At 49.8% G+C, this 15,056-nt stretch overlaps 1 protein-coding gene across 1 annotated transcript in view; it reads right to left on the minus strand.

Annotated features, from left to right (window-relative positions):
* Positions 1–714: 714 nt before the first annotated feature.
* LOC116955709 (beta-klotho-like) overlaps positions 715–15,056 on the minus strand; it is a 28,585-nt gene continuing 14,243 nt past the window's right edge. Inside the window, exons 2-6 of the mRNA XM_032976966.2 lie at positions 14,004–14,523; positions 9,916–10,184; positions 8,197–8,456; positions 5,130–6,034; positions 715–4,281 (exon numbers count right to left, since the gene is read on the minus strand). Of these exons, the coding sequence (XP_032832857.2) occupies positions 3,839–4,281; positions 5,130–6,034; positions 8,197–8,456; positions 9,916–10,184; positions 14,004–14,523 (2,397 nt within the window). The 3' untranslated portion in view covers positions 715–3,838. The remainder of the gene's footprint in view (positions 4,282–5,129; positions 6,035–8,196; positions 8,457–9,915; positions 10,185–14,003; positions 14,524–15,056) is intronic.

The following is a 15,056-nucleotide window of genomic DNA, read 5'->3' on the forward strand; positions in this document are numbered from 1 at the left end:
TTCTTTCGAGTGTGTAGAAAACGTGCACCTGCTGTGCCACGTGGGTGATTAAGGTGGGGGTCGGGGTGCTCTAAATCCACTCCCTGTCGTTTGCGCGTAGATTACCATCTCTACGACCACTATGGTTTGCGAGTGATTTGAGCATGCGCATGAGGCGTGTGTACTGCAGCACACAGAGCCGCCGTCGTTTGCGCGTGCTTAAGCTCGTGTGCTTGATTGCACAGCGCGGTTTACGCAGTGCGTTTACACAGTAGAAATAGCCTTAACGGCGAGACATGCACCCAGGGTCCTGCCGCAGGTCATCTCCTTTTTCGTGTAGCATTGCGGTTACGCTTAGTTTAGTTTTCTAATTAGGGCTTAACCATCAGGAGGGGCACGTGCATATTCATACTGATATTTTTAGCGCAAGCCTTTGTATGCAACGAGCGCCTTCAGGGGCGTGCACATGCACGCCCCTGAAGGCCACCTCTGCATTAGTGGTGGTGTACGTGGGAGTGTGTGGGATAACTCCGGGCGGTGGTGAGCCAGCCACTTAGCCATGTCCCTCAGAGAGGGCGCTGGCACGGGGGGGCCGATCACCTGATCGGCGGGGGCCCGGCAAGAGGCAGCCGACGAGGAGGAGGGGGAAGTGGAGGGGGTGGACGTCGTGCCTCGCCCGCTCACGGGGAGCGGGGAGGTGGACATCGGCACCCACACAACCACGCGGAGACGAGGAATGGTTCTCGGGCTGCTTGCCGTTTATTTACACAAACCGCATCCTACATTCACACCAGTTGTAGGTGCACACTACCTCGGTCCTTCACACGGACACCCCGTGAACAATACAAATACCTGCTACGGCTACCCCTATCTCTACTCACTCGTCTGCCCCGAGCGGAGGATCAGCCAACACTGTCCGGCGACGAGGTGAGATGTCTTCACAGCCGGTCCTCACCCTTGCCCCAACAACGACCGCGTGCATAGGCAACCGGGTCCCTTTAAACCTCCTGCATGGCTCCTTCCTCCGGCTAGGCTCCACCCACTTTCGGAAAGTGCTTTCGGCTCCACCCACTTTCGGAAAGTGCTTTCTGAAAGTTACTTACGTCTCCTCTCAAGGTTTCATCATCCATGCCCTTATGTAACCTCTCAACCAACCCGCACTTCCTTACGCTCGCCCCTCATTGGCTACTTGCGGTACTCCTCTAAACAAGTAAAACATTTCTGAATCGAGCAATAAGTTAGACACAAATATGAAACAATACATATTCAATATTATCTGAATTGTATCTAGATTTATACAGCACCTTAGTCCAAGGTGCTTTACTTTCGTTATAAAAGTGTACCTTCAATGATAGTGGTGAAAATAAAGAGTGGGTTATTAAAAGTGGTGGTGTAGCTATTATACTATTTGGTTCTTTCGTGAACACAAGGCAGATCTGAAACACGGTAGGACCAATACCTCTGCCATTGCTGATCATTGTTTTAATGCAGTGGGCTCACACGAAATTGACTTTTCCAAGACGAAGGTACTCTGCAAACCCACCGGCAATTATCAGAGATTTGTTCATGAAGCCATCCAGATATGTAAACACAGACACACCTTCAACCGAGAAGATGGGTACAAACTGAGCAATCATTGGAAGGACGTTATTAACCAGGTAAAGTCTTAACTGACTGTGATGTTTCCATCCTACCTGCCTATTTCAGCTGTTATTTCCGACTCTCTGTGTCTTTCTCTCTCTCTCTATGCATCTCTCTCCGATTTCTACTCCAGTGACCCGGGTGCTGCCGCGGGGTCCACTTTCTGGCCCTCGTCCCCCCCCCTTCTCTCTCCCCCCCTGCAGCTGATCTCTCCAGTGCTGCTGCGGTGGTCCACTTTACTCCAGTGACCCGGGGCTGCTGCAGGGTCCACTTTCTGTCCTGCCTCCCCCCCACACTTCTCTCTCCCCCCCTACAGCCGAGGTCTACATAACCTCGTGCCACGGCAGATCTCTCGCCTACTTCAGCAGTTTTTTCTTGCTGTGGTTGTCCCACCTGATGAGATTGCTTGTGTTGCGATCGAAAGTCGTGATCTATTATTTTTCTACCTACGTGGCTTCACCGAAAAAAAGCAAAGAGTATGGATTCCTGCAGTTACGAAAGCTTTAAATCAAGAGTGTAGCTATAGTCAGTAAGGAGAACAGGTAGAAGTGGTTTAGGAGGGGTTAGGGTAGTGATACGGTCTGGGGTAGGTCTGGTCGTAGCTGAGGGCAGGGAGTAGTGGTAGGATAGGCAACGAAGAAGAGATGGGAGTTGTTTTAAGGGAAGAACAGAAGCAGGTTATAGCGAAGATGATTGTTTAATGCACAGTGGGAGTTTGTTCCAATGAAGGGGTGCAAGAAGGGAAAAGAAACAAAATCGAGAATGGTTGGGATCTTAGAGGATGCGATGGGACATAGTAAGATAAAGTGAACTGTTTTAAAGACAGCAATAGTAGACTTGGAGCCAGTGAAGATGGGAAAGTTGAGCAGAAGTGTGGGAATTGTGGGGAAGGTTAAACATGATCAGAGCCTATATTATGACAATAATCATTAAGACGATAGCGGTGGAGGATGGTCCAGTGGCTTTTGCACTGCGCTATAAACCTGATGACAAGTTTGATTCTGGGCCATGGCTAACCCCAGAGGCCAGTGATATCTGATCCATTCCTGCGTGCTTACTGCTTCGCAAATGCTCACTGGACAGGGGGTGAAGTAGGGTTAAACAACCCCCACGGCTGATACAGAACTGGAAATCCCTCATCCTGCAGTCAATTGACATAATTATTATTCTTTCATCAATGTTTAAACCTATTATTTTATTTCAACTTGTAATGCGCACGGCATTCACTATGGCTCAGAGGCACAAGGAACTGCTGAAAAGCAGGAAGGCAGCCAAGCACTGAGCCTATACAAACAATTGCCCAAGCTATGAGGTCCTCTATATATTAAAGTGTTTTCAGCCTAATTAATGAGTATTTGCATATGTGGGAGGAAAATGAAACACCCGAAGAAAACCCATGCATGCGAGGAGGCAACATTGTATCCAATACAGATAGTACAGACTGAGTCCACATTTTGCTGTACAGCATTTCCTTGCCCACCACGGACGTGCCATCTACGGAATTCATGTATACACGGTTGATTACTTGTATACCAATGTACCAAACGTGGCCTGGAAATTTGAGTATCCACGGGTAAGCGCGGGTCCGCAACACGGATTTACATATTTTGCAGTGCCGTGTTTCTCCTCCGTGGCCATAGCGCCACCTGTGGCGCTGTGTAGCTATCAGAAGTCTGTTAAGGGATACCTGTACTGCCTTCCTCTGGCGAGCGCAATAAAAGAGAATTTCACAACATCTGTGTGGGTTGCATCAACCCTCGCTGCCACCAAAGTGCCGAAATACAGATATCCACCACCCAGCTAATTAAGAGTTACACAGAACTTCACGTACAATGAGTAAACTATTGATATAAGTGATACATTTAGATCCAGCAAGTCTATCATGAGTCATTTATTATCAAGTTACTCTGTACTGTATTTTACATGACATAAAATCTACAATTCGTGATGGCCTGTAGTCAAGAATAACATCAGAGCTGCAGCCACGGAATGGAGGACGCTAACCGAGGAGATGGAACGATAAAATCAACTCGTGTGCAGTGGGTGCTGGGTGGATTATTACATGACAGGAATCGTGAGTAGTGGCAGCAGCTTTGCAAGGCTTTCATCCAGCAGCAGATTGACCCCGGCTAACGACGATGATAATGATGCCGGTCAAGAGTGGCAGCCGCCTCGGTAGCTCGTTGTCATCACCACGGCAACTCGTGAAACAACTCCCCTATTTGTCACCGTCTGTGCCCTCTACATGGAGAGCACATCGCCGGTGCTGGCAGACGGCATCAGTGCTATGGCTGGGGGGCCTGCCAGATCGACACCAGCGCAGGGTGGCAGCGGTGCTCGCAAAACAAACGACCAGCACGAGTGTCACGGCCACAAACGCTAATAGCGGCTTCCGCTGCAGAAGAAACTCGCACGGCACACAGGAGGAGGAGGAATTAGTTGACGCTACAATGAGGCCTTCACAGGGGAGGGTTGACACGGCGGCATCACTGGCGCCACCGGGGAATCCTCGTTGGCGGACGATGGAAGCGAGCGCCTTGGCCGACTGCTTGGCCTCGCTGCCGCTCTGTGCCGAGCTGAAGAAGCCGACCTCGGGCAGAAAGCGGTCGCGGAAGGCCCACGCGAAGTATGCAGTCACGTTCACGCCGTCCAGATCTCGGGCTGTACGAGAGACAGATGGGTTCGGGCTAGTGAACAAGAGCAGTCTCTTCATACTGAAGACTCCCCCCTTCCCCTCATAGACCACATCTGGCCCGACTGGTTTTAAACGGAAATGGGCTAAATACAAGTGCAATTACGGAAGTCATGCCCGGTGGTCATCTGCCGACAAGCGGACATCCTGATCGACCTCATACCCCGACCCGTTGTGCTGCTTGTGCCACACCAGCCTTGCCGTGAAGTGGCTGAGTGCCAGAAAATCGTCGGTGCCCTGCACAAACCCGGCCTCCTGCTTCGTGAAACTTGGTAACCCCAATCTCATGCAACTAAAATGAAAGATAATGGAGCAGCCCTGTAATTTCTCACTCTAGATCTGGGTCATGAGAGCCCCTCTAGATATTTTTTTGCTCTACAAATGTCTTGTAAGAATTTGGGATACCTACACTTTACCCCACCATAAACGACCCACCGATCAACCAACTTAATGTAAATGGCGACCAGTTTTACAATGCCGTGTGTAATTTACGTATCGATTACAAATGTAATGCAATTACACATTCAAATTACATTCAATGTAGATTCTGCCCATCTCAAAAAAGGCTTTGGGGATCGGCCAGCGAAGCTATGGCTGCCCTGAGATGGAATGAGAAAAGATGAGTAAGATGCAGAGATAAAGCTCAAAGGAGGATAACATAGATGTGGACAAGCTAGAGATAAGAAGCAATAAAGACATTATATGTCAGCCTACGTAAGTGTGCATTATCCGTGTTTTTGTTTTATATAAGCCTTGCCCATGCTGTTACCCCAGATAGTCGAGCGTCCACTGCGCCATCGTGTCACCCACACCTCACCTTTCAACACCTCGTTGATGTAGCTCTGGTGGTAGTAGGTCCGTGCATCGTCGTGCAGTGCAGCTCTGTCCACCAACCCGTTGGCCATCATGTAGATGGGCAGCGACTGCCCGTACCTTCTCGCAATCCAGCGGAGGGCCTTCCTGATGCCTTGTGGAAAGATCGCTGCCCCAGAGGGCGACCGTGGCCAGGTGGTGTCCACCGATGAGCGGACTTCCTGATCAGCCTCGTACCCCGTCCCATTGCGCTGCTCGTGCCGCACCAGTCTCGCCGTGAAGTGGCTGACCGCCAGAAAATCGCCCGTGCCCCGCACGAGACCGGCCTCCTGCTCCGTGAAACTCGGCAGGCGCGTCGCTTCGCCGCCACTGTCGTGCCCCCCTCGCCGCCTCAGCCGTTCCTCCAGCCAGGCCCTCATCTCCGTGGGGTAGAGTCCCGTGCGGAAAATGGGGTCAGCGAACCAGGCGGTCTGGAAGACGAGGGCACGCTCCGCGGCCGCGGTATCGGCCGCCGCATACGGGTTCGCCGGCTCGGCCCAGTCGGCCCGCAGTGCGATGGACACGCGACCCCCGTACCTGCCGCGGAACTCACTGTCATAGATGTGCCAGGCAGCTGCATGGGCCCGCAGCAGGTTGTGGGCCGCGGCGTAAGCCATTCCATCGTGGCCCCGGAGCCCATCGAGCAGCCGTACATTGCCCGGCTCATTGACCGTGATCCAAGTCTTCACATGGGCCCCGAGATGCGCGAAGCAGTGGCGGGAATAGGCGGCGAACGCCGGTGCCGTCGATGCGTTGAGCCAGCCGCCGTGCCGCGCAATCACGGCCGGCAGGCCTGAGTGGTGGTGGGTCGGGTGGTATAGCACGGCGACCACGGCGATGCCCGCTCGGTGCAGCTCCTTGGCATAGCACCTGCGTGACCCGAACCGAATTCAGCGTCAAAGGCGAGAGAGCGTTTGAGGTTCGGAAAGCATTGCATAAAAATAAATTGTTGAAAACACACACTACAGAGAAATCCTCTCTCATCAAGACGCTCATACATCGGGCTAAGAAAGTGTCAGATGGGGATAGTCTGAGAAGTGAAATTAAACATTTTAAAGAAGCGCGGCAATTGAACGGTTACAATGATGCACAAATCAACAGCGCACTGAATGCCAAAACCAAATCAAATAACACGAGCGTTGTAACTGACCAAGTAATTAAAACTATTAAAATACTGTACATTGCGGGAGTAAATGATAAACTAGCCAGATGTTTGGAAAAACAAAACATCCAAGTCAGATTTGGCATGGTACATAAAATACAGAAATTAATATCTGGTACAAAAGATGTATTACCGAAGCTATCAACAGAAGGTGTGTACCTGATTAATTGCTCTTGTGGCATATGCTATGTTGGGCAGACAGGACGAATGATCAGCACGAGACTAAAATAACACCAAAGGAATATGAAATACTCCAAAATACAACTGTCTGCAGTGGCAGAACACGCGTGCCAACAAAGATACTCAATTGATTTTGATGTTGAAGTTCTGTGCAAACTAGTTACTACTGGCCAACACTAATAAGGGAACCTATCGAAATTGAGATAAAAAAATAATTTAACCTTTCGGATATCTACAGACTTAGTGCTGCTTGGAAGTGAATCATCAAATAATACATTGTTTAAATGCATGCCTATACAGGTCACCATACTTCAATGGGGATTACCTGTAAACAGACAATAACAGGTACTGCTATTTTAGTGCACACAAACGACAGGTGGTACAAGAAGAATGGGCTTTCATTATGTGCATGTATAATGCACATTGATTACCATATAAATAACCCAACCGGTAATGGATACCAATTGTAATGTATATGCATTTGTAGTGAGTTCCCACGGAGACCGGAGACGTAGCTTAGAGGCAACATGGTTTATTGAAATATTGTAATACAAGGCCCCTTTACTCCCGCTACTTGGAGAGGTATGGCCTCTGGGCTGACGTGCCCTATCGCTGAGACTACGGGCTCTGAGTCCTCCGGCTAAGGGTGACCTAGAGATGGCTATGCTGACCCGACCCAGCCAAAGTGCGGGTCTCGACCACTGGCCCGCGTTCGGCCCCGGCCCTTAAAAGGTCTTCAGTCTTTGTCTTCAGAGCACTGCCTCGAGTCGTCCTGAGGTCCGTCTTTTATACCCACCTCGGGAACTCTCCATCCCCGGTACTGCCCCCTTTCTGGAACCTTCCAGGGGGTTCTGGTATAACCCCCCCCAACCCTTCACCTGGGGTCGGGGGGGGGGAACTCGGCCTCTCAACGGCCTGGCTCTCTCTCTCTGTCTCAGGGTGGCACCCCCTACAGACCCGTGCCCGCAACTACAGGTAAGTATACATAGGGCGGCGTGTGCTATGTATTTCCGACGCTACATCACCCCCCCCCCACCCCCCCCCCCCCCCCTCGTAGCACACAGCCGTCTCGGCTGTCAAATAACAATAAAGACCCACGAGAACGAAAAACGAGTACTTGTGCCTCAATAAAAAAACATCAACAACAACTAGAAAACAAACACCCCCACATAAATAACCCAACCCGCCTGTATAAATATACACTATACACAGCAATATACACACCAGCGAGTCGATGGCCTCTTGATTTCACATTAACAGGTTTAATTTCTCACGCCAACATGGCCACCTATGGATGCCGACCTCTACGTTGCGGTGGCTCTGCGATCTTACATTAACACGCTAATCTCTCACATTAACATAGCCACCCGCGCACTCGTTGCGGACACCGCTCTCCGATCTTACATTAACATGCTAATTTCTCACGTGAAAATCACTAGCCCCGCCCACTTAATGACCCTAGGACGACACCCTATAAAACAGTCTGCATTCAGCGGCTTTCCTCCTCTTTCCTCCTGATGACGATCGCTTGTGTTGTGATCAAAACGTCGTAGTTTTTTTGTTATTTTCATTTAACCATCTACGTTATTTTACCGAAAGGCCCAAAGAATATGAATTCCTGCAGCCACGAAATCTTTAAGTCAAGATTCAGCCAATTAAACTCGCAGAAGAACCGGAATAGTTGCAATACCTGTAGTACTCAAGGGCAGACGAGTTGGTGGCACCTTCGCCCGTGGCGATGAGACTCCAGTTGAACGAGAAACGGTAGGCATTGACCTGGAGTTTCTTGAGCAGGGAGATCCGTTCCCTGATACCGGGGTAGTCTGGGCAGTCGGAGCGGCGGCGCGTGGCCGTGAGTGCGGCAATGCGCTGCAGTTTGCCGTCGCCCCCGCGGTTCCATCTGTACACGGCGCCGTCGCTGAACTGCGGCGACACCGGCGGCGTCTCGACCTGAGAGCACGGGCAGACGGGGTGTGCGCACACATGTGGAGGCAACAAGACGGAGACACTGACGGATACAGAGAGATGACCAGATGTGGACATGGACGTAAAGGAACATTGGTTTATATAGCGACCATGTCTTGCGATGCTCCATATACACGTTGGGCACGTTTATTTCATAGAGGGACAGAGGCAGTCTTTCATTGGCCGAGGAAAAAAGGCAGGGGTTGAGTCTGGACTTGAAAAGGACAGGGAGTCGACAACACGGATGGCAGGAGGGAAGGGATTTCCACATTATGTGGACAGCAGAGGAGAATTAGCAACCTCCCAATGAGCACAGGGTCACTGGGGCCTTTGACATAAATTATCATTTGCTGGAGCAGAGAGTGCAGAGTGGAGTAGAGTGAGGTTAGAGGAGAGGTAGGAGAGTGCATGGAGGGGAGTTGAGTAACATGAGAGGGGAGAGGTAGAAAGTGGTGAGTCCATGGGGGACCTTGAGAAACATTGCCTATAATTTTTACATTGTTGAAGTATAAACAGAACTATAAACTTTTCTTTATCCTACCAGGTCAGGCTCACTGAACTATATAGCTCTTTTTCAGAAGCGACCTGGCTACAAATGATATCTCAACGAAGTGGCTTATGTGGAAATTTATAGCAGTCAAATACTATAAATGCATGTTGATTCTAAATGTGGAGGGATCAAGTGAAAAATCCACGCGACCACAGGGAGAACATGCAAACTACAAATTCCAGGCGTCAGGTTTGTGATTGAATACATGACCTCCTGTATATCATGCGAGGTACTTAACATCTCCCCACAGTGGTGCCTCAGTGGCGAGATGTATGGTAAAATTACCCCCATAACCCACACCGAGTGGGGAAGCACTCGTTCAGCCAAGGATTGATAAAAGGGCTGTTATTGAATGTGGGAAATTAAAGCATTAAGGTGGCGCATGGCTGTAATCTAGCACTGTGGAGGCAGCGAGGATTAGTGTATCACACAATTCTTGTGAAAATCCCTTCTCATGAGCGTTAAGATGGTGCTGTACACTGGCTCTCCAGGAAAAGGCAGTACAGCAAACATGTGGACTCCAGCTGTTCCATCTGTACAGGATAGAGTGTTTCCCTCCTTGCACGCGTGGGTTTTCTCTGGCTCCTCCGATTTCCTCTCACATTAGATTGGGCATTTAACAGTGCCGACTTACCGCGTGGCTGCTGCCTTCCCGCTCATCTGTCGTTCCTCCTCTTGCCACCTGAATCATTCTCTCTCCTCTACGAGAAGGAGCAAACACTGCGCGGTGGTGGCATTGCAGAGATAAAAGTTGACTTTATTATTAATAAAAGTGTCACCTGCATCTCCCCCTCATTTACCTCCGAGACACACGCTGGTTTCTGCAATGGCCAGGATTGTGTCGCGAATTTACAAATGCGGATCGCCGCTCGCCGCGGCCATCCCAGCGAGTACCTGCACAACGCCGTCACTGACTCCCCACAGGAAGTCGCAGGGGAACGTGCCGGTGGCGAAGGCCCTCTCCTCGGACGCCGGCAGGCCATTGCTGGCCACCGCCTGCTGGTAGAAGTGCGCGGAACTCTTGGGCCACCGCCGCTTATCCTCGCTGGAGAAGTCGACGTGGAACAGGCCCCTGCGAATGGAGAAGCCGGAGCGCCACTCGAAGCCGTCGACGAGCGACCAGGCCGTGTAGCCGACCAGCCTCACGCCGTCCCAGTGCATGGCTGCGCGACAACAAAGTGCACGCAGTCATGCGCACAGCGCCAGCACGTGTGTCCATTCACTGCTGGATGAGGGCATCCTCGTGTCGTGTGTATATATGCATGTATGTTGAACTTCTTTCGCACCGCACGTAGCCAACCGTGCTAATCGGAAGTGCGGGGGAAGGACAGCATGTCAACACATGCAACTGGATCGCAATTCATGACATTCATGACACCGAGCGAAGAGGCTCAATGAAAACACAGTTCATACAGAAATTCTAGAACTCCACAGGATTAATGTTAATGACAAGAGTCAGCAAAGCCCTAGTTGCATCGAAAAACTTTTTTCAGGAGTGTCCTGCCAAGTTTTCGCAGTACAGGGCGATATGTCGCTGCTGCTGTGTGCAATCCCAATTGAGCAATTTTCAGGTAACTCATCTTCTTTGGTTCTTTCGGTAAAGACACGTAGAATGAGAATAAAATAATAAAATAAGACAATAAAATTCTCACGACGTTTCGGCCACAACACAAGTAGCCCTCTTCAGGTGAAGTAACAAAACTGTCGGGATGACAGAGCTCCAATGAACGCCGCTAAGATTCGCAGCGTCCTTTAAGCTGGTTGAGAGAAGGCACCTTGACAAAGGGGTTTACATATCAAACAGGAGAATTTAGCATTGAAATAGCTGAGGGATTAGCTTGTGACTGGTCACAGAAATAGCTGTGTTAAAGTCAAAGCCTACACATCCACAGAGGCATCTAGTACATATCAAACAGGAAAAATTTAGCATTGACATAGCTGAGGGATTAGCTTGTGACTGGTCACAGAAATAGCTATGTTAAAGTCAAAGCCTACACATCCACAGAGGCACCTAGTACATATCAAACAGGATAATTTAGCATTGAAATAGCTGAGGGATTAGCTTGTGACTGGTCACAGAAATAGCCATGTTAAAGTCAAAGCCTACACATCCACAGAGGCACCTAGTACATGGACGCCAAATGGGGCTGTAACAACTCAACTATCATACAGAAAACCGATGTGAGAAAAAACCTAAGTCTGAATTACATCAATATAATAAATGTACTCAATATATTCTTCAAAAAGCTGAGCTATTAACAGCAACTGGTTATACACTACACTATATAATGAATACCATATAATAAACCAATAAAAAACAAATATAAACTACCTCAATGTTATCAATAAACTCTATATATTCTCCAATCTGCTGAGCTACCAACAATAAGTCGTTATATATCACAATGCTATGTGGCGAAAAAATGGGTGGATTCTTACCCTCAACGTCAGCACCACGGACAGCTACGAGCCCCGTTCAGACGGACGAGTCCATCCATGGTCGGAACGGAGGAGGGGGGAGAGAAACAGCTGCGAGGCGCTGTTCTACTCCATGTTATAAACCATACCATTAACCGTGGTGTGAGAGGTATTAAGAGTCAATGCCAGCAAAAGAGTTGCGGTCTGAAGGTCACCGTAAAATACAATTAATTAAGAACCGAAATGGTTTAAAACATCTTTCCAATGGTTACTAAGCCAGAATCCATCTTCTCGGTTGAAATTTTCTCTGTGCTTGTATATGGGGATGGCCTCATGAACGAATCTCTCATGGTAGCCGGTTGGTTTGCAAAGAACCTCCGTCTTGGAGAAGTCAATGTCATGTGAGCCCACTGAATTATAACAGTGATCTGCCACGGTAGAGGAGTTCATCCTACCGTGTTTCAAGTCTGCTGTATGTTCGCGAATGCGGTCCGAGGTAAATTTTAAGCATTGGATTGTTTGGACGATACCGGTACAGTAACTACATAAGTTGTTTCCCTGCAAAGTCGCCACTGAATCACTACCCATGTATGCATTTAACGTCGCATGGTATCGCTCTAAATTCACTGCCAGTGGGAAACTACTTTCCATGGCGGATAGCGAGGCCACTGCGTGCCACATACATTGTTATACAACACACCTTACCGGCCCAGTGTATCTCTACACGGTCACACTGTCCTCGCTCTCTTGAGCTGCACAGCTGAGCGGTATGATACAGAATGCGGAGTGATACAAAACACGGAGTGACACAGTACGCGGCGGCATACCCTCAACTCAGTTGATTGTGGGCTGTTTTTGTTTTGATCTGTTGAGGTCATTTATCACTGCTTCCCTTAACAATCAAGTAGTGATCTTAACTGCTTCAAGTGTCATGATGTGTGGGAAGGTGATCACATTGGAAACCAAATTTGAATCATTACGCCGTTTTGCAGCAGGAGATATGAAGCACCTATTATAATGAGTGTGATTTGAAGATCAAAATCAGTGCCACATTCCTCTCAGTTTACTGGTGATCCAGGCAAAGGCACGAAGTTTGTTTGAGGACTTAAAGGCTGAGGGTGGTGAATCAGGGTTCCAATGCAGCTATCAAAGCTGCTGTACCTTCAACAAGGTATGGACATTTTTACGTACGTAAGTTTAAATTCTTTCGCATCGTACGTAGCCAACCGTGATCATCGGAGGTGCAGGGGAAGGACAACAAACTAAACACAAAAAGCAGTTCTAAAAACTGAGTTTCAAATCTAGATTTAAAAGTGCATAGCTCCAGTGGTTTCCAAATATTGGAAGGAAGAGCTTTCCAGATGGCCACAGAAGCGCATTTGAAAGCGCCGCGCGATGCGGTGACTATCTTTGTTCGATGGTTAGCAAAAAGCTGCTGTAAGGATGTCCAGAGTTTGTGTGATAGTTTATGCTCCTTGACAATATTAGCAAGGTATTATTGTGGTTCATGTTGTAGTGAGTCCAACTGAGTCGCAGACGTTGTCTTGGGAGAAACACTATTTCTCAACTCAACACAACATGCAAGCAGGGAGGGCAGTGCTCAAGTGTGCAGGAAAGCAACTCATACTTTGCAGTGATACAAGTAACTCGACCTAGAAATGAAGATGAAAGCTGTGCAACAGTAATTGGAAGTGTCCCTGTGGCACCAACACCTCACTCCACCTCGAGCAAGCTCCACAGCCATCACTGGTGAGTGTTAACCTAACCTAACATTGTACATGCTTATAGCTACAGTTAATCACCTGTGCTATTATTCGTTTTTTAATTGTTAAATATGTACTTTCAAAAAAGTTAATTATAATCTTAAGTATTATAGTAAAATTCCCAGGGACATAACCTTCCATATTAACATTGTTTCTTATTGGGAAATTGTGTTTGTTAAGGGTCCGTCCATAAATGACGTCACGCGATTTTGGACAATTTTTGACCCCCTCCTCCCCTTAGTCACACGACGTCACAAAAAGTCAGACCCCCCCTCAAATATGACGTCACAAAGCTCTGCCCCCCCCCCCCCCCAAAAAAAGTAAAACATGCTTCAAATCGCTTTAAACTATTGTCATTGTTGTGCGTATTTAATGTGGCGCTGCACTCTGATGTTGTAGGAGAAAACATTTATTTAAAACGATATTTAATTAAGTAGAACGTGTTGTGTCTATATTTATTTAAAGTTGCTCATTTTGATGCGACGTCACATTTCTCAACCCCCCCTCGTCACACATCGTCACAAATGTCTGACCCCACCCCCCCCCCAGGTGTGTGACGTCATTTATGGACGGCTCCTAACGTCGTTTCAATTAATGTCGAGTTTTTCAGGAACGCAAACCCGCCGTTAAGCGAGGAGTGACTGTACACTGCAAACCGGAGGAAACATGCAAAACGGGGGGGGGGGGGGGGGCAGGGGAGGAACATGCAGCAAACTCCACACAGGAAGGCGCCCGACTCGGGAATCGAACCCAGGCGCCCAGTCGCTGCGTGGCACGTGGGTAACCAACCCCCCCACTTACCTTTGAGGCTTTCGCCGATGAAGCTCTTGTGCACGTGCATGGACGCGGTGTCGTCCAGCCCGACGTGCGCCTTCACAAGCCAGCCCGCCTCCACGACAAGCACCTCGGGGTCGTCGTACTCCGCGCGCACCCAGTTGAGCACCTCCCTGAGCCCCAGCGACAGCCGCTGGCCGAAACGCGCCTTCGCCTCGACGCCCACGAAGTTGTCCGGCCCGAAGGAGAGCGCGAAGAGGTCGGCCGTGCCGCGCACGGCGCGCCGCTCGCTCTCGTCAAACTCGGGCAGCGTGTGCCACAGGCGCTCCCGGAGCGAGCGCGGGTAGCGCCCGTCGCCGAATATGGGGGAGGCGAACCAGCCCAGCGACGCCTCGACGGAGCGCTGGCAGGCATCCGTGTCGGCCGCGGAGGGCGGCCTGCCGGCCCCCTGTGGCTGGACCCAGTGCGAGCCGAGCGCGATGGTCACCCGGCCGCGCTGTCGGTGGCGGAACCGCGTGTGGTACACGTGCCACGCGCGGGCGTGCGCCTGTTTTCATGTGTGTGCACGTGGTGTGTATGTACGTGTGTATGTACATGGGTAGGTGCGTAACAAAGAGAAGTGAGCGGTAGTGCTGCGGTTAGTGCACTGCGCCACGAAGCCGGCTCGCCAAGTTCAATTCCTGCTCGTGACCATAAACAATAGTGACCAACATTTTAACCAGTCCGGAGCCTCCCCAAAGACGAGCCAGCCTGAAATGAGTAGCCTGGCTCAGTGTGTAAACTCGGCAGACAAAGGCGGTCGGGCGTGGTGCTGGCCATCCACCCACGAGTGTGCCGTGCCTGCTCTGATAGCTACTTGCTCCGAGCACTTGCTCCAATAATCTGTTAAGGGGCCGTCTGTAAATGACGTCACGCGATTTTGGACGATTTTTGACCCGCCCCCCCCCCCCTTGGCCACACGGCGTCACTTAAAGTCAGACCCCCCCCCCTCAAATATGACGTCACAAAGCTCTGCACCCCCCCCCCCCAAAAAAATAGAAAACATGCTTCAAATCGCTTTAAACTATTGTCATTGTAGTG

Source organism: Petromyzon marinus, chromosome 61 (assembly GCF_048934315.1).
Source record: "Petromyzon marinus isolate PM22_M1 ecotype Great Lakes invasive population chromosome 61, UKy_Petmar_22M1.pri1.0, whole genome shotgun sequence".
Taxonomy (NCBI): domain Eukaryota; kingdom Metazoa; phylum Chordata; class Hyperoartia; order Petromyzontiformes; family Petromyzontidae; genus Petromyzon; species Petromyzon marinus.